This window comes from Athene noctua, chromosome 2, assembly GCF_965140245.1.
Source record: "Athene noctua chromosome 2, bAthNoc1.hap1.1, whole genome shotgun sequence".
Taxonomy (NCBI): domain Eukaryota; kingdom Metazoa; phylum Chordata; class Aves; order Strigiformes; family Strigidae; genus Athene; species Athene noctua.
In genome coordinates, this window is record NC_134038.1 from 161,149,539 (window position 1) to 161,174,177 (window position 24,639).

Below are 24,639 nucleotides of genomic sequence, written 5' to 3' on the forward strand. Positions count from 1 at the left end.
AGAAAGCATTTGGTATCAGGACTGGGTTAAGGAAGCCCTCTCACGCTCACATCCATGTTGGTGCTGCAAAGCATTGTCCTTTACTTGTAATTGCATTATTTTTGGCAAGTCCATGGTTCTGGGGACTTGTATGGTAAAGAAAACGCTGTAGAGATGGGAACTCCTGGACCTTTTACAGCCACCAGAAAAATGCTTCCTACCATGGAACTGTGGCTTGAATGTGAAGTTCTGGCATTTTCAAATACAAGCCAACTTTTATTTGCAGTCCAAGGAAACTGGATGCAGATGTCATCAACAGAATAAATATAGATTCCCATCTTTTTCTTATCGATTATAACTTTTTTTTTCCTTCCTGCTAGACACATCATATTATTTTATCCACTTAAAACTCCAGACCGGATCCATCAGTGGAGTTAAATTGATTTACTCTGTCTTAGAATCTGGATTACTGTGCCTAAATAGTATTCCTTCTGTCATTTTTCATTTAAATTAAAAGACAAATAGCAAATACATCATACTGCAGCTTCTTCTTATTCTAGTGTGGTTTACATCACCCTTGACCTTTTACTTCTTGACATTTTACAAAATATTGACTTTTTATCTAAAAGCAAAGCAATTATCTATAGCAAAAACCATTTCCTAATCACTTAAGATGACATATACCATACTCATTACCTCTTCGGGGTTAAAACAAAAAAGTGACTGTTACATAACTGACCTAAATACTTACTGGTAGCAATTCCTATTAAATTACTATTTTATTATGTAGGCTATGTCAGTAAATGACGATACATATTAAAATTAATGACTACATTACTTTAATTTAAATACTAATAATACAATGTGTAACTCATTTCCATTTCAGCTGCTAATTGAGAGGACTGGTTTCTAGCTATAAGATCCAGTGTAGGTAAAAGGTTCCTATAAATTGCAATATAAAGGATTGCAAGGAAGCTTTGAATATCAAACATTAAACTTTCTTGGTCAAAACTGATTTTCAAGCTAAAAACACCTAATGGATCAGGAAAACAAACAGGCAAAACTGAGTATTTTTCTTGTTAATAAAAAAACCTAAGTTCACTCTTTCGCTGTGTAATTCTTCCCATTCAAAATGCAACATTAAGAAAATTCAAGCAGACATTGTGCTGCTTCTTTCCTTTTGCCAATGCTGGTTAAAGAGGGAGCAAAAGGATAGCAAGAATTCAGATTTACTTCCAGCAGACAACACAAAATACAAACTTAGGTGGAAGTAAGAATGGTTGAGAGGACAAGACCTGGCTGTTAATTTTGGTGGTGCAAGTTCTCAAACAAAGCAGACAGTTACTTCTGCGTGTCCACAAGTTGCATAGTGGGCACTAGTCTGATTGCTGGTGTTTCTTAGCTGAAATGAACACTTAGGCTGTAGTTTCTCATATGTTTTAAGTAAACAGAGTATGACCACCACCAAAAAGAACAAAAAAGTTTCCTCCCATCCCATCCTGTCCTGGGTACACATTCTCCTCTCCTCCTTTGTAGTGACACTCATTCTTGTCTGGTCATCTAAAGAGCCAGATGAAAGCTGTAAACAACATTAAGTACAAAGATGGCTGTAAACAACATTAAGTACAAAGATGGCTGTAAACAACATTAAGTACAAGAAACAAGGTTATTTTTCAGGCAGATCAGTTCTCTGCTCCGGTATGGGGTCCTGTCACATGAGTAAGTGATGAGCAAAAAGACAGCTGTGCCTCCTCCAGAGGCAGCCCACACTTAGGTCAGCTCATAGCTATCATAAAATTGCAGCTTTAAAAACACAAGTATTTCATACTCAACGCCAGGGCCACTGCAGGTGTGACCACATGGGCAAATGTGGCAGCGCAGAAGCTGTCCCCTGAGAGAATAAACTGCAATGCTCCAAGATAAAAATCACGCTGCGGCAAAAATAAGACAGCACTGTTTTTCAACTACTAAGGTGAATAAAAAATTTCCTTCTTAATTTACTAAAGTAAAAATGCTTTGACTGTCTTACTAGTTGTTAAAAAAGAACTGAGGCCTTCTTATCTACCTTTGTACCTAGCTTCAGGTCTAAAACCTGTACCTTTGAGTCCAAACCTCTTTTCTTTAACTAGTTTTTGCAACCCAGTATAATAAAGTTCCAGCCTCCCGTGGAAATGCACATTTCCCCAGAACTGACTGGCACTAAACATGCCACTTTCCCCATACCTGAGCTCGGCTGGGAAGGCTCTGCCTCAGAGTCGCTTCCTCCTCCAGTGGGAACTCTCTCCACCCTGTTTACTACAGCATCATCTTCGGTCCGCTCTGTTGCAATAGTTCGCTGGATATTCTGGTATCTACATACATTCAGAGAAAAGAACAACGTGCTTTAGTTAATAGAAGAGCTTTCTGGTACTTTCTAACTTAACAATCAGAACTGGTTTTGGATTATTCCAATACTTCTATCTTCAGCATATGACAGTTTAAGAGCACACGCAACTCTTCTCCTTCAACTGATGAAGCTAGTCACACCTGGGCCAACCATTACTCTTGCAAATATGGCATTTTGCACTGACTAGCAAATAGGGTGCAAAGCAAGGAATGCTCAAAGGTCAACACAGGTGTTTGGGCTACACATTGCTACTAGGCTTTCCTTTACAACATCTGGACATCTGGAACCTAAAACTACTGGTAGATCCTGGTTCCCACTGTCATTTAGTCTTGTGGCAGCATAGGCAATGAAGTAAGGATCAGTCCTGTGATGCACTGAGTACCCTTCAGCCTTTCTTATTACCTTATTGGATGCACTCGCTCAACCCTAAAAAGGTAAATAATTACTCGATTAAGAGTGTTCACAAAATATTTATTACAATACTGCACTGCCAACAGTTGGGAACACTTCCATTTTAGTAGGCAATATGGAATGTAAACTAGTAGGTGGTGTGACCTCAAGGAGCTACAATCTAATCGATATGACAGCCACAGAAGAGTACAATAGGATGTAACACATCAGCTGAATGAACAGTATGAGGATGCAAGTGTTATATCCATTTTTGGAAATCAGTGGGATTGGGCATTCAGCTTGGGTGGTGACTAATTGCAGAGCAAGGAAGAGGAAAGAATATAGAGATAAGCAAACAACAGTGAGGAGGACAACAGAAGAAAATTCTGAATAAAAACCTGCAAATGCCTTTAAAAAAACCCTATGACATTCCCATACTAATCATGGAAATAATTGCCACATAAATTAATGTCAACGGGACTGATCATGGTCAGAGGATGAGCCCAATCCTGAATACTTTACCAGATCAGGAATAAAGTATATACCTGGTTTTGGAAGTGGCCTACAGTGTTTTGAATTTGCACTACACAAAAGGAATTCTAGTTAACTTGTTCACTCATACAGACAGATGAATAAGATGACAATTCAAGATTTCTTTGGTTCTACTGGCAAGCTATGAATATGTCTTACGTACTGAATAAGCAAATATATTTTATATACAGAGAGAGAAAGAAAAGATAAAGAAAGCATAAGGAGAAGAGAAAGCAAAAGAGAAAGAAAGAAGCAGAAGGAGAAAGAGGAGGAAAGAAAGAAAATAGGTTACCTTAATTATTTAAATTATTACAATATTTAAATTATTTAATTAGCTTTTACTCCACCCCAATATTTTTAATTTCTGCATTGCTTTTCCATATGTATATAAACCAGGATAGCTTTAGTGCCTGCATTTAATCTGATTCAGCATTGTTTGTGTCTCATTTTTCTCTTTTTTCTTTCCTCATCTTAAGTTCCGACTTACAAATTTTACTTACTTTCTCTCCCTTTATTTGCTAAGGCACACTTTATTCCAGATTAGAAGTTAATCATAAATTAGTTCCTCAAAGTGACACAGGATCATTAAAGACAAGCAGGTAGGATTTGGCTTTTACACCCCTCAACAAACATCTCTAGTAGCTCACTCTAACCCAATGTTGGGCAGAAGGGCTGGAGATAATTATGAAAAATAATTAAATTTTTAATAGATTTATGCTTTCACAATACTATGCATGTCCCCCAATACTCAAAAGTTTTTTGAAACTACATTTAGTGTGTATTTTGACAGTTTAAGTAAACATACATTTTTTCAAGGAAATTCTGATAGTAGGTTTTGCAACAGCATGAATTTTATTGCAGTTTTAAACCTTCTGTTTTAGAAATACATTTCACATTTATTCACTTGACTGCAGGCAATTGAATGAACTTTCCATTCCAGTACTGGAGGAGTTTTACAACACCCACATGCAACAGAAAAGGTAGGGAGAAAAAAAAAAGTTCATATAATCAAGGGATATAAACACACTTATAAAAAACCTTGTAGCTTCAATTTAATTAGACGGTAGAAAATCCCTATTGGCAAACCTTAAAGAATAACACTAGCTGCATGCCAACAAAAGGCTATGTTTTTCTTTTGGGTCTCAATATTATAAAATCATCTTATATAAATACCAGAAAATGCCAAAGTAATTGCAGAAAACATTGAAAGTGCAAAAGTTATGGGAATGCCTCTGGAAATGTCAGTCTCCTTTCAAAGTGATTTGTCAAAGAAATGGAGGTTTAGAAATACCACACTGTGGCTGTCTTACCTATTATGGTTATAATTTCTTATGTTACTTATTTCTTTTTAAATTAGTGCAAAGACAAGTCAAGATATACACATGCTGCAAAGCGCCTCTCCAACAGAGCTTGACCAACAAGGGTTCTTACCTGCTTTGCTAACAAGTAAGCAAGTCAGGTAGTGCTATAAAGAATGAGCAAGTGTCTTTAAAGAGGTATAGATGTCTCTGGAGTTTGCCCAACACCTGGATTCCAGTTTTGCATTCCCTGTATCCTCAAGTGCCTAGTACAGCTAATGGGAATCTTGAAGCACAGAAGGAAAGCAGGACTAGGCTCAATCCCAGCTATGAGGTTTTTTTCAAGCTGAATTTCCAAAGTTTTGTGGTTTTGGCAGGGCTGGAAATACCAAGCTTCCTTGTAATATTTTGGTCTTTCCATTCCCTTCCACAAATGAAACCAGGAAGCTGAAAAGTGAGTAGATTGGTTTAAAAAGAAAAGTTGCCAAGTTTTTTCGAACTGCTAAGTGATTTTTGAGTCCAAATTTTGTTTGAGGTTAGAGCAAAAGTTCAGGCTGCTGCTAATTCTATCAGCAAGGTCTATGTTTGCTGTTGCCTCACCTAAAATGATTCTCAGGTGTGTTTGTTGAAAAACATTTCAAAAATTGAAGTTTGAAATACAGCAAAACAGTATTTCTAAAATGAGTGCTTAAAACAAAACCTGATCGTCCACAGTGCTGATAATAACTATTTACAAAAAGTGGTTTTCCTCCCAATCCTGAAATCTGGACACACGAAATACTTGAAATTAGCTGTAGGATAACAATAATTTTAAAAACTGTAACATCCAGGTTGAAAATATCAAAATTATTTGTCACTGGACAAACGCTCAGAGATTCAATGTGAATGTCTTTTACTAGAATCTTAGGAAATGTTCCCAAACTTGGGAACAATAGGAGTCCTCTGTATTCAACTTCTCAAATCAATAGAGCTCTTTGGCAGAGAGTAGAGAATCATCAGCTTTTTTCCTCTGTCCCAAGAAGCCATGACAGTTCGTGTTCATAAGTTGCAAAGCACTTAGTCTCCAATGGGACTCGGTTAAGGAGAGACTGCTGAAAACCCTCTATACTTCTCACTTTGTAACTGGATATGTGAATACTAAAAATAGAGAGATTCAAGGAATGTCAGTCCTATGAACTGCCAATTCCCAACCCAAACCAGTGATAATCAAGTCATACCCAGGAAAGCTAGGCAGCCTACATGAAAACACGGAATAATAAATTTTGAAACAAGGAAGTCACAAAGACAATGCCTACCTTTCAGTTTCTGCTGAGATAGCTGGTTTAATCATTAACCTGCGGGTAACTAACAGAGTGGCAAATTCTTACACAGGCTCTTACACTTATTCCTTTCTTGGTTATGCTGCACTTATATGAGTCCAATACAACCTCAAAACCCTCCCCCAACAAAAAAAAACCCAACTGATATATGTCCACAACAGAGCTTTCTGCTTTCTGTGGCAGATAATTTGCTTCAGTGGCAGACAAATAGTTTGAGCTTTGACATGGCCCAAATCCCTCTTAAAGACAAATGCTAAATGGCAAAAAAGTAATGTAAATCCATTGAAAGAATTACATTAAACATTCACTTTCTCTAGGTTTGTGGGGGTTTTTTGTATTAACATGGGAGTTTGACACATTCTTAGGAAGCTATAATGACAACAAATACTGAGCAGGTTCTTTCACTTCTGCAAGACATGTTATGAAATGCTATCCAAAATACTCAATTATGGTGGAAAAAATTGTTCAAGACCGTGCTGATGGTGTCAACTTGAGTTGCAAAACAACCACATTAAGAAGGCTGGTTTGCTCTCTACAAGTTACATTAACTTTCTAGTTGTTGTCATTCAGGGCCCAGTTCTCCTTACACACAGTAACGCCCAAACTATTCTGCAGTCTGAAAGACTGCATTGAAACTCTGCATCCTTCTCTCAGCTGCAGATATTTCTCTTAGCCCATAAAAAAAAAAAAAAAGACCAAAAAGCTTTCATGGCATTTTACGTGCTATAGCTAGAATATAATTTCAGTTTTGCTTGTCTTTTCTAGAAACCATATCATTACAGTAAGCAGGAAATTTTAAAAAAAAACTTTTCTGAAGTAAAAAAAGAAGGTTTTTGACCAATTGTTTATTTGTTCTTTTTCCTTTTAAATTCAGTCTGAAAAGCAAGCATGAGAAGGAAACTAAACAAATCTATGTGTGGACTAGTCAAACAAAGGGAAAATGTGCGCCACGTTAAGAGATACCTCAGCCAGCTCAGAATGAACTGACAGATTTACAGGGCCCAGTGCAACACTAAGCAGATCTGTCTATGTCTAGAAATGTGTACAGTTCTATTAGAGCAGTGCTCTGCCCTGGAAAAGGAGACAGACCTTTCAACAGGCCTAACTAGCTTGAGTAGAAACGCCACACTGATACGGCAACACTATTTCAATAACAGTCAGCTCAGAAACCTCTGCAGTGTAGCACTAGATGCCAACCCATCGATACCACTCTTACAGTTAAATAGCAAAAGCGACTCCATCTTTTGGAAGAACACTTCTATCCCTTCCATGAGTCATTTCAAAACAGTTTTCCAAAAGCCTCTTCTTGCTTTTCGAAACTTTTTGCAACATCTTTCACTCAACAGAACTTCTTACGTGGGCAAGTTTGGGTACTGGACAGTGGGCACACCAGCAGGCTGAAGGAGATCAGCAGTGGGGACAGGAACGTGGACTTGGACAAGGAGGAAAGAAAAATCCTTAGGGAGCCACTGGGGAAGGAAGGAAGCTACTGGGGCAGTGTGGAAAAAGAGGGAGCGCAGATCTCAAGGGAATATAGGTGCAAACGCTCACCGCCGGTTCAGCTGCTCCATTTGCTGGATGGAGCCAGACCTGTGGATCCCATCTGGCGTCGCTGCGGCCGTGGGGCGCTGCCATGTGGTGGTTCGGTTGACGTGATCAACGTAGAACACCCTCCCATGGCTGTCTATCCGGGCTTCCCAATCTAGGGTTGGAAAAAAAGGAAGGGGTGATGCTGTCAGTGTGATGCCTTCCAGAAAACTGAAACGTGGGAGATACATATCAACACACACAGATATACACAGACAGGGTATATACACACAAGAGATACTATACATAGTCTACATGCATGCAATATATATTATGTGTATATATTCAAAGTATACACTCAATGTGTATATATACTATGTGCTTGTCTCTATATATGCATATGCAGTATATGCGTATACATAAATATTTCACACACAGCACATAGGTAGCCTATGGAATTCACTACCACAGACTATGAAAAACAAGTGACATAGTGGCTACATTTTTTAAAGGGCTGGATAATTTTACAATTAATAATATTAGTTGGCTGGATTCATTGCAGGTTGGGGTAACCACATAGAACCAACCCTGAGTAGAAGAGGATTGTATCTGAACTAATACAGCAACTCCCAGGTTTTCTTTTTCGTTATGTTTCAGAACAAACATGTTTCATTTCTCTCTTTTTTATAAAGTGGCTTTGAAGGATACCATACAGCAATTATAGGCTCCCCTGAAACCTGCTCACAGCCTGGTTGGATATATCCTTAGAAATCTCTCTAAACAGATGAGTATCATCAATCTATTGCTCTGATGAATGCCAACTAGACTGAAAGTTTGCAGCATAATATTGAGCCTTCCATCACTACTGTTTCCTGCTAATGTTTATATTGTCCCATGATTGAAAACTAGAAGTTATTTGGTATATGATGGCTTGTGGAAAATGGTAATGCTGATAAAATAAAGTGTTTGGAACAGGAGAAATTAAAAGTGAGTTAGCTAGCAAAGCCACATATTAAATTGGTTGGAATGTATGAAGTAGTGATATAAATTAGACTTGCTATCTTCATATTTCTACATGAACCGTCAGCTGATGACGTATCTATGTAAATATATGCACATACCTTCTACATGTGTTTATATACAAACCTCACTCACATTCACACACAAATGCACATATGGTGATTACCTTTGGTGGCAAACACTTCCTCTTATTCCCATATTCTTACTATGATACCCTCCTTCCTGATGAGTCCACTCCTTCTTCTATGGTTTTCTATGATCAAATTCAGGATCAGCTGGATTTCATACTTTATATTTATTTTCTGCTCTCTAAGAGTAGGACTGGAGTTGTACCTCTTCCTGCTGCATCTGGAAACCTGTCCTTCATGACCGGTTCCCATCCCCTGAATGCTGGCCCTGGCTAAACTCGGTTCCCATACCTGGGTTAGTCCCAGTCAAGTGTAGGCTGCCCCTGACATGTTAATCCCACAAACCTTAGAAGATGGGCACTGGAAGTCCTTGGAGGCATTTTCTGTAAGACTCTAAAACAAGGAGAGCCATATGCACACGCATTATTTCTTTCAAAGCTGACTGTAAGTACCTCAGTCCTTATAGACACAAAACCTATAGCCACACCACAGGTACACACAGAGCATCTCTCACTGTGAACATCACTATATAATTCCTTCCACCGGGTAAAGTTTCCCAAGGATGTTGTAGCTGTTTCAAGAACAAGATCATAGCTTTGTGAAAATAATGTCTAAACCATAAGACAGCAAAAACCAGCACACCAAGTACAACAGGTGCACACTGAAGGAAATCAGACCGACACATGAGGCAGGCTGAAGGCCAGAGCCTTGCTGAGCACGCTGTCACCGGTGGCAGGTGTACCACCGTGGGTGGGGAATGGTCCTTCTGCAGCTATGCATTATCTGCAATATCCTCAAGGAAAGAATCTTGGCCAGATCAAAGGTGACATGATGTACCTTAACATCATGGAGATCTTCGTTTTCTTTGCTGTTGTCTGGCAAGGGACAAAGCCTAGCCCTCACCCCAAACTATTGTAGTATACATGTAACAAGTAGAGAATAATAAAGGTTGATGGATAACTAGAAGCTTGTGGGCAATGCTGTAGATTCACACCCCAGACAGCCTACAGAAGACACCAACTGGTCATAATGGTGTGAATCCTGCTGACGGACACTTAGTAAGAATAATACTAACTGATTATTCAGTCAAACAAAGGCTTCTCATAGTCCAGCCCTGTGCACTACCGGGTCTAGAGGCCATGGGGTAGTGTCTCTCTAATTAAATGCAGCTCAAAGTTCCTAAGCTTCTAAGCATAATACTTACAAACCCATGAGCAACGAAACTTGTCCAGAGCTTGGAGGTCACAGTGAAAACATCAGGTCAGGATCATGCAGGCTGGATTACAACTTCACGAAAGCTCTCTCTCTGTTGGATGTAGCAGACATCCAGCAGTAGTACGTACAGACACGAACTATGCCTATCTAGGAGCATTGCTTTATTGATTTATGCTTTACGGGTATATACGCCTGAAACCATGGGCTGACACTTGCACTGGCATGCTAAAAAATTAGGAGCTGCATGTCACATGGCTTTTGAGAAACCTTCAGCCATACTGTTCCTTGCAACAGCATTTCTAATCAGCTGAATACTCTTCCTTCAGTCACCTGGGAAGGCTGTCAGGAGGTGGTGGGTGCAAATAGTTTTGTTGTACACAGGTGGAGGGTGCACTTTCTGCGTTCCCACGAGACAACCTGTAAGTCACACAAGACACTGAAGCTGCATATGGTACCAGATTTGTGCACAGATGGATGGATACCTGCACAGAGAGATGAACAGGCTGACAGGTGAACTGACAGACAGAGCTCTGCTTCTGAGCTGTGCTCAAGTCCCTTCATGTTACTTCAGGGGCATAGGTGATCTAGGAAGCAGCCAAATCTCCTCCAGGTCTTTTGTTAGTTTTTCAGGCAAAATAAGACTGTCACTACAACAGAGACTAACCTTCATCTAACCTTCGCAGTAAGAGCATTCTGGAGCACAGGCTGGGGACAGGACAGCACTGGTTCTTGTTCTCCAGTGATCCTCTCCATCAGCCGACTCCGATTTCACAGCAGTCTCTGAAACTGCTCTGATTTATATCAGAAGATGCAACTTCTTCTGGCAGGACCATAATCCTGGTGGGGCAAAGTAAATACAGTGTCTTTCCCTTTCCAAGCTCAGCCACACCTTCAGCAAGGAGCAGCTCTGAACTGGGCACATGTATTTTTCTTGGCTTCAGTTCTGTAGGGTTTTGAGCAGTACTAGCAAGCACATGCATAGTAAGGAGTGACTATTAATGCTGTCATGAGACCGTACAAACTCTGCAAACCTTCCATCAATCTTGTATAGGCCTTAACATTCAGACTGGTCATTATGACATTCCTACATAAATAATGAATCTGTTCTACCTTATTTTCCTAAAGAAAACTGTCTTAAATTAAATTTCCTCCCCAAGACCAATTATTGTGGGGTTATGATAAAACAAAGTTATTCAGAAAACTACCCAAAAGAGAAAGAAGACTGTCTAGAAAATTCTCCATGACCAAAGTAAAACCAGTCAATGTTAAACTTGAAGCACTGGCACCTTATTTTCAACTTGATTTATGGATGGAGCTAAGGCTGCATGTGAGAAGTAAGCTAACTTTGATCATATAATTCAGGTTTAAAATATAAAGTTTCTTCCTTTCACATGACTGAAGAACTACTTGTCTAGGATTAAGAGGCATTAAAGGCACTGAGATAGTGATACTGGATGCTAGAAGAAGAAACATTTCTAGATTGAGGCTGTAGTTTCCATTTTGAAATTACCTTAAAATTTTATGGAGAGATTTTGGAAACAGGCTTCCTAGGTGATATGTCCAATTCAAATTTTGGCCCCCAAATTAATTTAGTACAGTCTATTCCTATTAAGATAATATATTTAAGCCCACAGTGTCAGCTTTTATTGTAAAAATGCTGTTCTATGCAAATGCTAAAACAAAATCCTACAAAGGGATATCACTTCTCTACTGTATCACCACACATTGCATTTCTTGTCCTTAAACCCCGTTGTGAAAACACTTGTGAAAACCAATGGTAGAAACATTTGCCTTTTGAGGATAATTACAGCAAAGCGGAACACTGTATTAAATTGGTGATGTAAGAATATGGAACAGATTCACAGTATGTTCTGTTTACTTGAGTGGTGTCAGTATGCTATCATTAAGTCATCTAATGGGGAACGTGCCCCGTTCACAAAGTGGTGAGGTAAGAGTGGGAGGAAGAGAAATATTTGCCTGTTACAGAGGTAACCATTCCCAAACCATCATTCACTGGCAAGCCAGTGGGACTCTAATAAGACTTCATCGGGCTAAAGGCATTTGAATCATTCATGCTACTGTGCAGCTGACGCCAGCAGCGGGGCTATTTTCAGCTTAGGGAATACTGACAGCATGGTTGGTATATGATGAATTATTTGTTAAGGGCACCATAGGCCAAGTAAGTGTGTCCCCTTCTTGGACTTTGAAGAAAAAAAGAGTGCTTTGTTTATACACCTGGCTGTTTTTCTGAGGCACGGCACATTTCAGGTTGTTAAATCATGTGCTGGAGTCGAAAGGTGATCAGCAAGCACGTTGCAGGGCATAGAGTGCGCTCTGCTGGGCACTTAACGCCAATGCAAAGAGCGGGGTAATCCTCCAGGAATACGCAAGGGAAAGGCTACAGGCAAGTGAGAACATTTCCAGCAGTTGATTCGGTTGTAAAAATCCCGTATTATCAGCCTGCTAATCGATCGCACTACTTAAGACCCTCGCATTTTTATCCAACGCAACTGCAGACACCATTACAGTCCATAATGAACATAAAATTCACTGATTATCAATTCTAATTCCAAAGACAGTACAACAAGACCACACCACGTGAGTTGCCTTTTCCCAGCTTCTGCTGATTTTGCTCAGATTTGGACCTGTCTGTCCCAGAAGCACCCTGATTATGAAAGGGTTCCTGCTGGGCGTGCAAGCAGAGCTGACAGACCACAGGGACTGCCAGCCCAAACCATCTTTGAAGTTGGTTACGGAAAACCTGGAGACAAACATTACAGCAAAATCAGAGTATGTTGCCAATACACCACCCAGAAAGCTTTATATAGTGAGGCTTCCAGAACACCTGACAGATACCTGCTCATTCAAGTCTAAACACACCGACTGGCAACAGGGAAATATTATTTTAATTTCGTGGTAGCTAAAGAAGAAGACGGACCAAGGCAGAGGGAGGTCATGAAGCTTGTCCAAAATAACATGACGACACCTGAAGTCAGGATCAAATAAGGGAAACAAAAGGGCATAATGCTTGGGTTCTGGAGAATGTATATACAGAACAGATGGGATTATTTAGAAAGACATACTGACCTCTACACTGTTTGAGTTAACAGGAAAAGCTGAAAAATGCAATAAATTAAAAAACTAAAGCTTACTTGGTGGAAGAGGCTCATCGATAGTTGGGTAGTGATGATGGTCAGGCCTCAGAGAAGGAAGTTGGCTGACTGGCTGAGAATTATGGAGTAAAGGACAATCACCTACGGACAAGATATTCAAGACATTGACAGTCATTCACCATTTTCACAATGTGGTTCAAAAAATGTGCTACTGTAAAACAAGTGATTATTTTTAAAACAGGTTAGTCTGGTATACTAGCAGCTCTGGTTATTTCTATTTTCAGGCACTATTTTAATAACAACTCATATGCCAAAGAATTGTTAAAATAATGCAGTCAAGGCTCTGATCTCTGGTTTGAGTCAATACTAAACCATTACGGGCCAGATTCTGGACTCATAGACACACAAGTGTAAGCGAGAGAAGAATCAGGCTTGATCTCTGAGAAATACTGTGCATGTACAACGAAACTCAAGCTTCTGCAGAAACAGGCAGGAACATGCAAAATCCTGGTTCCAACTTTTAATTCATCCCATCAGTGGAATACAAGGCTAAAAGCTGCCTTGGATCTTTCTCTGCTTTTCCAAAAGGTCAGTGGATGTATAAGTGGACTGAAATGTCAGGATTTTGCAGTCCCAGCAAAGCAGAAGACCATCCCCTTCTATAGCTATTTTTCAAAATTCAAAGAGGCCATCTTGGGTGGAAGGAGGGAAAATGAGAGAAGGACCAGAAACAGGTAGAAGACAGGTGGTAGAAGAGAAGGACAAAAGATAGCGAGACATAGTCAGGATCTGAGATAAAGAAGGAAGACCTGAGATACAGAAGAGGGAAAGAAGAAGAAGAAGAGAGACACACAGTAGACAGTGCAGAGGAAGTTTTTAAACACTATCATTGTATATACGTCTATATATCCAAATATAAAATAAGTGAAACCCAAGCAAATGTCCAAACTCATGTTCAGTTGAAAAGGAACAAGTAACTTAAGATCCACTCAATGTCTATAGAATCCTTTAAGAATCTAAGAAGTTACAACAGGGATGAAAAAGTGTTCCTTATCTTAGACTTAAAAGTGAGAATAAGGAACCTGCATGTTAAAACTTCACAGGTTCCAGAATTAAGATTCCTTCTTGGTCTGTCCTTAAACTCTTAGAAACCAGGACTATTTATCCTACCACGGACACATCTTCATATTGTGTGGTAACAGTTTTTCTCTATAACCTCCAGCTTCAGGTGGGCCTGTTAATACAGATACAATCTGCATTGCATAAATGTAACATTTACATGCATCAGGAAGATGCAGCTTAGGGAAAAAATATATTTAGTGTTTCGAACACCATCAGAAAATTACACAAAGATACTTCAAAATTAAAAACCAGACCATTCAGCTAAGCCAAACTCACTGTGTGCTGGCTGGTTTAGCTGTCTTTAATGTCAGAATCTTAATAGCCTAAGAATGAACATTTTGTAAAAAACTCAAACATATAGCTATCAGATGTAAAAAAAAAAATTACCAAAAAATATGTTTTTTCTTTAAACAACCAACAGTTAGAAGGCAGAAGCCAGTTTTGGATAAAACTGTAAAAATCTCACACCATCCAGAAGTGAGAAAAATCACTTAGACAAAAATACTCCCTCTTCTAGGTGGTCTGATGATACCGTATGGCCTGTTAAATGTCTTCATTAAACTGCTTGTGTATAGGCGTATCTCACAGTTGCATCTGCTGCATGTTTTGAACAGACAGCAGAGTTATGTAAGTTATTACTCAGTGCTAAAAGTCCACCTCTCATAGCCTTAAAAACTGTGCTGTTACTACAGGTGTTGTAGCACCAACTACCAGATCATCCATCTATGTTTCTTTACTTACCATAATTGACTCTCCCCTAGTCAAGATAGTTACGCCAAACCAGCGGAAGCATAGTAGTATCGGTCACCTGGGGTGGATGGAGGTGACCACATCTACTGTATTTGTAACGGCTGCCAAGTCATGAAGCAACGTGTGCATTTACTGAAGCACCCCCCGTGATATCAAAAGAGTGCTAAGAGCTGGGCTGCCCTTCAGACATACTCTCTCTCAGCTAATCAAAGCAAAGCCACTGTGAACGCTGCAGTGCCCTTTATACAAGCTCGAAGGGGCACAATCTTGGAGCTGTACTGAACCCATATACAGAAGACACCCTCTCCCCCCACATCCCCTCTCAAAAGTACACACAGTCCAAAATAATTATCAAATCTCTAAGCAAGGTCTCACACACACATACACACACACACACACTCATGCCCCCTTAGGTGTACTTGCACATAAATGCTGTCCACACACAAAGACCCTCACCTGCAAGGAAGAAAACTGGGTTTCTATACCTCTGCATACTTCTGAGAATTTAATGCTTTGGGCTACATTCTGCTCCGCAGAGCCAATAATTGCCTAGGCCCAGCTGTCTACAAAGTCTTTACGCAGTCCAGTGTATATAAGGCCACCCTTAGATCTTTCTTTCTGCTGGAGTAGGGTCTGTGGCAGTGCAAGGTGGGAGCAAATAAATTGGAACGGAGGAGAAAAAGTAGAAGGATGCTTTAGTTGGGGATTCTCAGCGATCCCAAATCTTTTTGGTGCCATTTTAATTTGGCATCACTTATAGTGGGAAACAGATGACGCTGGATTTGGGAATGCAAAGACTACCTCTTGACCTTGTTGCATACTCCTTAGCTGTTGCGGAGGCTTTTACTTCTTCAGCTGGAGAGAAACTATACACTAGCTGAAGAAAAGATGAGTGATCAAACCCACCCTTTATGTACGACATAAAATGAGTTACCAAAGGGAGGAATTTAATGTAAGGATTTGGAGGGATTGGGAAAAACAGTACCTAAATCATAAAGGCAAAAAATTACTTCCTTAAGTATGTTTTATCTCTAGAGAAGGATAAGGAGATGAGAATTTTGTTCAATATAGTTCAATTTTCAATGTATCTAAAACACCAAAATAAATCTCTGTTGAGTTGTCCTATGGTCTTGTAAAATATGAGGTAGATCTGTTTCACACTTGGGGAATCAGAACAAATGGGGCTAGAAAACTGCGTTCATAAGAGACATAGATTTAGATTTCTCCATGCTTATTACTGTGCATGGCTACCAATCATATACAGAAACTGGCCAAGATTTTTAGCTGGTGTAAATCAGCGTATCTGCCCTTTGACAAGCACAAGCTGGTCCTCTCACTGACTATCAGAGACATGGCAGCACATCAGATATGTGAAATGGAACAATCCCAGGAAATAAGGAATGAGTTGGTGGATGTGATAATGCTGATCTGCCACATAACTACAATAGCTAATCTTGATTTTATAATGATGCATGTATATCTACAGGAATCCATATATACAGATCCCCATCTGATTTTTCTGGTTTTGCTGGGATTTTTAAGGACAGGCTCAATTATCCAACCCTCCCTGATATCTGGCCCAGCTCACAGCCCCCAGATTGGTATGAAATACACCGTGAGCTATATCTGAAACCTTGATTATCCGATGCCTTCTGTGACATGCAGATAATCAGGGTTGCTCAGCGCATCGATTCTCAGGATCTAACCTTCTCTTCTGCTGCTTGGACCTGCTACTGGGGTGTCTAGACTCTCTGTGGCTCTTTGTGGATTCCCACCATGAGCTACTAGTTCATCTGGCCACTGGGAGGAGCCATCCACTTGCTCCCTGTCCAGCTCAGGGCTCTGCACTGAATCTGGCACTGACTCAAAAGCACTGTTCTCCTCCTCATCATCATCCTGTGAGGAAAAGACAGTGCTCTCAGAAATCTTTGCACTGTCGACGGAGGAGAAGCGGGTATGGCTGGAGAAGCGGTTGTTACTGTCATAACAGGAGGTGCTGTAGCAAGAAGTGCTGTAGCAGGAGGTACTGTAGCAGGAAGTGCTGTAGCAAGAGGGGCTGTAGCAAGAGGTGTCGCACGCCTCACATTCGTTGTCACCATTGGGCCTGGAGCTCGACTCGCTCTCGCTTCCTGTCCTGGGGTGTTCCCCATCCAACAGCCCATCATTTAAGTCAGAGAGTTGCTCATCCGAGGTCCCTGGCGGCACCATGCTCTGGCTGACGTTCTCTTCAGACTCATTCTCCAGAGGAGGTTCTGCTGCCACTGTCTCACTCTCACTGACCACCTCCTTCTCCAAAGCCTCCTTGACTGTAGACTCCTCGTCATTCTCCCCACCGTTGCCACCATCTTGCTCTTCTTCCCCATCGCTGCTCATCTGTGCTGAGGGCAGGCTGTGGAGCAGGTTGTGGATCCGTATGTAGTGCGTGCGAGGGGTCTCTGGCTCACCGCAAGCTGAAGCTATGACTGTCTCAAGTTCAGACACAGGCAGGGAGCATGGCCTGTTTTTCCTCTTTGCTGTTGTCCTCAGTTGTAGCTTGTTGTCCTCCTCCTCCTGGGCTGAAGCACCTTCTTCTTCCTGACTCTTCTCTAGGTCCTTGCCAGCATGCACATCTGCACTCACCTCATCAATATCTAACGCTTCTATGCTGGTCAAGACTCCACCATCTCCCTGAGTACCAGAATTGACTTTGTTATTCTCCCTAACTTCAGTCTCGGGAGGAGACACGCAAGCCAGCAAAGCCAGCTGCTCCGTGAGGTCCGTAGCACTCAAAGAAGGCAGCGCTTCTCCTGGGATGGATTCCAAGGGCTCAGGAACTGGCACCGCATCAACCTCCCCATCTCCTGCTAGCTCTTCATTTAAGCTGTTCTGGTTGACTTCCCCAGGTGGTTTGACAGCCCCTGGGCTATCGACACTGTTCACACCGTATCCATTTAGCTGTTCTGGAGCTGTATTTTCTGAGGTCACTGTGTTGATGCATGGAGGCTCACCGAGGCTTTCTTCTGTGGGGTTGTTCACAGGGCTTTCCTGGAGGTCAGCTGGCTCAGGATCTGCACTAATGGAGACCTCTTCATCATCTGTAGGGGACAGCAAAAGAAATTACTTACTCCTTTAACAAGAAGTGTTGACTAAACCAGAAGCTTGGCTGCGGGGGCACAGGCATCCACAGCAATCTGAGAAAATTAAAAGCATAAATTATAGTGTGAAATGAGTGGGCAACTAAGCAAGTATCAAGAAATGATGATTTTTTTTTTTTTTTTTTTTGCTAGGCAGTCTTTGTACAGTGGATTTAACAATCACAGGACTTACTCACGGTGGTAATTTGTATGCAGCACCCTTCCTCTTTGCAACATAACCTGAAGGTAATATCTTCTTGAAACTCCTCTTTGAGCCAAACTGGCATTGGAGGGAATATCATGTGAATGACAAGGAAGTCTTCCCTGCAGTTTTAATGACATTTTTCTTGTCATGCTGAAGCTGACAGGACTCCAAAACAGAGAACTTAAACCATTGCTTTTTCACACCCCTGAGAGGCAGAAATGTTCCCCAAAACGTCTTTTGACGTGGTCCTCATCTGTACCACCTCCTCCCAGATGCCAGACAACCTGGACTCTTTCACACCATCCAAACAGTCAGAAGACAAAAGTCAGGGTTTTCCAGCAAGGGGAAGGTCACGATTTCCAACCACTAATGCAGCTGCTGTTGGCTTGGCAAAGTGTACCTGAGAGGGCACTGCCATAGAGAGGCAAAGAGGCCTTGAGCGACGCTACTGAGACATTGACATGAAAACCAAGGTTCAAACTTACACCATCATGACAGTGACTTCCTAGTAACTACAAGAGAATGTGAACCAAAACCCAACCAAACAGGAGGGAAGGAGGGGAACACTGACTTATTTTTTGTTTTACTTTTTTTTAAATTAAAAATAATCAAAATGAGATAGTTTCTAATCATCTCTACTATTAAATTCTCCATTTTGACTTATGAAGAGCTCAAATGCAGATGACTACAAATAACAGCCCATCTAGTACCTCGTTGGATAGAGGCTAGAGAAGCAGGTGAGACTTTGGTTTTCCACCCTTTTCTCTCCCAGTGATGTGGCAGAGTATTTGAAGCAGCGAAGAACAGGGGGATATGAGACACCAGTAGCTCTAAGCTAAGGGGAAACAGGGAAGAGGTTGTGACTCACTATGCATCTGTGACGGGGGACTTTATGCACCTTCCTCTGCTCATGACTGTAACCTAAAGTCCCAGAGCAGCCAGGAATGAATCCAGATTTCTGAGGAGAAAGAATGCAAGGAAAAAAAAAAATCTAAAGAAATGATAGGTCAAGACTAAGAATTACCTGGATGGATGGAAGAAGTTATCTCAAATCGAAACTGCAGCTGGCCACTGACATGATCTGTAGGAAGCCTGCGACCCAGAGTGTAGCTTACAACCCTGTCCCTGAAAGAAAACAAATATCGTCACAATAGACTATAACCTACCCAATGTCTACGGTGCATAGATAAAGCTGCTGTGTCCTACAAAAATACATAATGGTTTTCAAAGGCTATTCAATCCAGCCATGAGGGCATGTTGACTTGCATACGAGAGAACGAATGGCAGAGAAGGAGAGGACAATGTCTTCAATTACAATGGAACAGCTGGGTCAGTGAGTAAGACAGGCTTCTGGGAGGATACACAAGCACGTATGTATATATAGAGATAACGGTGGGAATGGAACTTCTGCAGTATGGGTATGAAAATACCGACATGGGAAGCAAACAACTCCCACTTCAGCTATTGCAACAAGACTACTTCCCTGCTGATCTGACCATATCTACCCTTCCGTAGAACCTCACATATCTGTATTTCCTTCCATTCACCATCTGCATAAAATTCATCTGTCCTGTCCTTTCTTTCAAAATCCTGTACAGACCAGTCCCCGCTTACCACCTTCTCTTTTCAAACTGGCTGAATGACTGCTCTTCATCTCTTTCCACCCCTCTTACCTCTATGAAGCTGAAATATCAGGAGAACACCTTCCTGACAAGGTTGATCAATGACTCCATTCTGTCCTTGTGCAGGTCCCTCCCTTTGCCACACTTCATCCACCCCTCAGAACAGAATGAAACTACAGAAGAGATTAACTTCCCAGCTGCCCAAAATGAGGCTGAATCAATGTTTGCAAAGCATATTTTGAGTGTAAAGGGTTCTAAATAGTAATATTTATACATCTTTTGAAGAAACATAGTTCACTTCCACTTGGGCCCAATATATTTGCTAGGATAGTTTCACATGCATCAGAAACTCGTATAAATGAGATGATCTCAAGACGTGCATATGATCTTTCTGAACTTGTGTGTATACTTCTCATTGAGCTTGCCTGAGATTTGAAAGCCACTATGGTATTAAAACTAAGCCAGATCAGGTGCAGGTTGGAGGCACTGCTCTTGGCAAAGTATATCCTTAGATAGACAGTGTTTATAATAAGGAAGTAAAATAGGAAGATATAATCAGAAGATGATGAGAAATCTTCTCATACAGAGGGAAACCAGTGATATCAGTTATAGAGTTCTACCTTCCCCAAGCTGTTATTTTCCATCTGGTTTCTAAAAAGTTGCTCTATCTTCCCTACTTGAGAAACAGGGAGGTAGCTCAGTCCCTTCTGGTAGATTCAGCTGTCAATATTACAGCCAGGTTCTTAACCAGCTGTTCAAAAACACTTCCAACAAGCTTAGCTTCCTGCTGTTCTGCTGAATGGAGATCCAATTTTCAGAAATGCCTTCTTGGAAACTGCATTGCATATGCTCTCCTCAGGAGATGACTCCTTCTCTCCCTGCTCTTCAAGGTCTGAACCTTACAAGTTTAGACCCAGTGTTTTGGCTTTGTTTGAATACTATCCATCTTCCTCAAATTGGTTTGTGTTAGTTTGGCAGCATACACCTTCCAAGGACTTCCAAGCAAAGGGGAAGCAGGGCAGGGCTTGTGAGCTCAAGCGAACTGGTTATTCCTTGGCAGCAAGGTAGGGTCAGAAAGATTTAGTTACAACATCCCATGTACACTTTTTTATAATATTTCCACTGTCCAGAAATTAAAGGGAGGAGGAACAGATCTGGCATGATTTTAGCCCATAGGTAATTCCCTGAAACAGGAAAACAGCCTGTTGATAACATTAGAAGAGTATTCAAATTGAAAATATTGCACTCTCCAGATTTGCAGCCATGATACACAAAACATTATTCCTTAAATGCCGGCTCTCACTTTGCAAAATTCAATGGATAGGATTATAGAGGGAATTCCTTGTGTGGCCCATAGTCCTATAAATTCTAATTAAGACCAACATTATTCATCAGACAACTGTCAGTTTAATAACTCCCCCTCAACATCATTATATCACTATAATGATGTATCACCAGGGACTTCAAACCAGCAACACACTCGTTAAACAATGGAAAGTAGCATAAGCAGCAAATTTACCCTATGGCATGTCTTTCCAAGAGGCGTTGAACCGGCATAGAGAGTTTTCCCAGGAAACGCTTGATGATCGGTCGGCTCTTTGCAAATTTGTCTTTAACTTCTATTTCCAGGACATCCGTGGGCAGGGAGACAAAGCTGAATTGCTGCAATAAAGGAAGAGCACACAATATGAAACTGGTGGCTGGGCCACAACAACACACAGTTGCTAGTGGCTTATCGACCTGTGTAAGTCTCTGGCTTTTTCACAGGGCAGAAACAGTCCTTGGACCCCAAGGCATAGGCCTGCAAAACAAAAAGAGTTTGGCCTGAAAGCAGGCAGGTGAAAGCACCCATAGGGACTGTGTATACTGCACAATCAGGCTTGGCGAGTGCATGAATTTAATTTATTTATGTCATGGTAGCATCCAAACACTCTAAACAGGGCTTGCCAATGGTAAGGACAGTACACCTCATGAACTCTGCCCCAGCAATGATTATTGACCAAAATGTAATTGCACAGATCATGGGTTTTTTCCTTCCTCCCCCCCCCCCCCCCCCAAGTTCTATAAACTTTAAATAGCTGCATGGAAGTACAACAGAACTGGCAGCCTGAAGAGATGTTTAGTCAGCATTTTCCTCCAAGTGAAATTGGTCCTTTTTACATTTGCCTAGCTATTTGTGGTACTTCAGCTGTGAGGTGCATCTCAGCTACTGAGAAGCGAGGATCTAGTGAGGTAAAGGACACAGGATCACAGTTTTCAGATACATCTTGAAATCTCTCCCTCTCTTGCTCATCCCTGCCACAATTCAGAAAGGAAAAACCCTGAAAATACTGTTTTCCTGGATCAATCTCCTAACCTGGTTCACAGCACAGTCCCACAAAGAGCTAAACCAGAAGGTAGGCCATGGCACAGGCTACTGGAACACGATACTGGGGAAGGCAGGAGTGGCACCATCTAAAACTGTTGTCACTTAGTGCTTTGAAACATGCGACCACCACCTCAGCTGATCTGGTTTTAAGAACATCTATTTTTAATTGCAAGTAATGTTTCAATAAGCTTTTAAAGACTGTGTGCATGCAAAGCTGAGGTAGGAAGGAGGAGGGCGATATTTTAGATTGTAGGAGCAAGGATGTCCATGCATACAGCTTCCAAGCATGGGAACATTGGGGCGCCTGGAGATGTCGGGATGTCCCCATAGGGAGAGCAAAGTTCTATTTAAGAATAGCAGCAAAAAGCAAACGTATTAGATAACTTGGCCTTGCTTGCTCCTATACTGGTTAAATTCAGAACAGGCTTTGATCTGGTGACACAGGTCACAATCATTTTCCCAAACAGATCTGCTACTACTAGAATATCATCGATCAAAAAAAGCACATCTCTGCTGTGGTGCGCAACAGTAGGAGAACTGTGAGACTGCTGTTCACCTAACTGAAAGGTCAGTATTCAACTGGAAGACAACTTCTGTGGTAAGTGAATATTGAGATGGATGAAAGGATTTTCTAGCTTTCCCACTGCCAAAAACAATCTTCACAACAGAATCATGCTTTGGGTTATCAAGGCCTGGAGTTAAGCCCTAAATTGCTTGCTTTATTGAATCATGATCTAATTTTCAGAAATGCTTAGTCCTAACATCTGCAAGTGACACCAGTATCAGTGGGATATTCTGTTAATCAGGCCATGCACAAATGCAAATAATCAGAGAAATACAATTCAAATAACAGCTGAAGTGTTACTTTCTTCTCATTTTCTTCTACAACTTTGCAAAAATTACCAGAGAAGATAAACCCCACAAAGGGGAGAACATTAATTCCCCATGTATATTTAAAGTTGCCTTGTAAAAATAAGCTGTAGTACCATTACTGTTTCAACTGCTAAAAACCTTGGGTAACTGCCATTTCATGACACTTACAAGGAAAGCAGAAGATAATTAACTTTTAACTAAATGAGGTTGTTATAACATACAGAAATTTGCCATTTCATGAATTCTCCATTATTATGCTGTTAACACCTGTGTTGTAAAAAACTCTCTGTGTGTGTGAGCATGCACACACACAAGTGAAGACTGAACTGTTCATAGGTGGAAAGTAAAACATAGGTTAATGATCTGCACCTTTCTATGTTATTAATATTTTGTCTTGTGGTACAATTCTGAAGCCAGTCAGAATCTGCATGGGCATTTGTTTCCATAATATCAGGTGGAACCAAGCCTGACAGTTCCTTCCGCACACAACAAACACATTGACATTTTCCACGGTGATTATCAGCACCTGAGCAGAGAGTATGGCTGCATGGAGCAAGATGTGCTGGAATCAACCAAAGGAAATGTTCTTTTTCCCGTGAACAGCTGTGTCTCTCAGACATACAAATGCCAGGATTTTCCATACAATTTGTAAAATCCAATTGTGTTCTGATTTCATCACCTGCCAACCACACTGCATTTGGAGATACATGAGACTGCCCTGGGACCAGGCCCTGGTCCATGATCACAACTCCCAAATGCTCCGAGGAGCATGTTCTGATGCACAAAACCAGCAGCACCTCAGAAACACAATTAAACCTTTAAGACCAGAAGCGTCCTGTGGAAGAGCTCAAAGGTTTTGCCATTTGGAAACAACTGCAGTTTGACATCAAAAGTGAACTCAGTGAAATGGTTTTGTAGACAGCTTGTAAAATAGTGATAATTTTACATAATTCAGTTTTCCATTATCTAAGCACTTGCTCCTGCTCTTGCTCTCATCTAGATTAATGCTTAATGGGCGAGATTTTTCTAAGGCCATCCCTGACTGCAGATGCCTCAGGCTCAGGCCATCCAGACTGAAAAGCCCAGAGGAATCCTTGTTTGCCGAACACACAGGCCTCTAGCCCTTTGAAACATGGATCCCAGAGAAACACCTAGGTTTGAGAACTCAAAAACTTATAAATGTGTTTTCAAAAATCACCAATCACTTTTGAAAACATGCAAGTTCTTGTGATATTTAAAGATGAGACTGTCTTCTTCAGATGTGGAAACTAATCACCATCAAATCCTAGTTTCCCTCTCTTCCTCCACCTTTTCTGACAAGTGCCAGCTCATGCACCTTAGCCCCAAAACATCAGCTGCATTTACACTGTTCAAAGCCATGGCCTTTACTATCCTATCTATCTGGAATGGAAAGGACCCTGTGTTTCATGGTCTTCTCCAATATAAGTAATGTAACACAGTAGTAATATATTACTGCTGCAACAAATTACATCCTTTCCTTGACTAGTATTTGCTGATTGCTGCACTGCAACAGCCAGCTTGTGAAAATGACAGCACGAGCTTCATATCCAAGTTTAAAAAAAGAAATAAAAGACACCTATTATAAATTCTGCAGTACCCTTGGGTTCACACTCAGTGATGTTGTGATTAATAATTCATCCCAAGGAGGGGCAAAAAAGG

At 41.0% G+C, this 24,639-nt stretch overlaps 1 protein-coding gene across 4 annotated transcripts in view; it reads right to left on the bottom strand.

Moving 5' to 3' along the window:
• The window catches only part of HECW1 (HECT, C2 and WW domain containing E3 ubiquitin protein ligase 1), a 265,816-nt gene that overhangs the window by 61,366 nt on the left and 179,811 nt on the right, over positions 1–24,639 (bottom strand). For 2 of the 4 annotated variants that reach the window (XM_074900893.1, XM_074900894.1), the window contains 6 exons: positions 21,238–21,380; positions 19,121–19,221; positions 16,485–17,852; positions 12,946–13,047; positions 7,455–7,605; positions 2,203–2,330 (listed from right to left, as the gene is read on the bottom strand). In XM_074900893.1, coding sequence (XP_074756994.1) covers positions 2,203–2,330; positions 7,455–7,605; positions 12,946–13,047; positions 16,485–17,852; positions 19,121–19,221; positions 21,238–21,380 — 1,993 coding nt within the window. The remainder of the gene's footprint in view (positions 1–2,202; positions 2,331–7,454; positions 7,606–12,945; positions 13,048–16,484; positions 17,853–19,120; positions 19,222–21,237; positions 21,381–24,639) is intronic. The other 2 variants (XM_074900896.1, XM_074900895.1) reach the window with 2 other exon arrangements.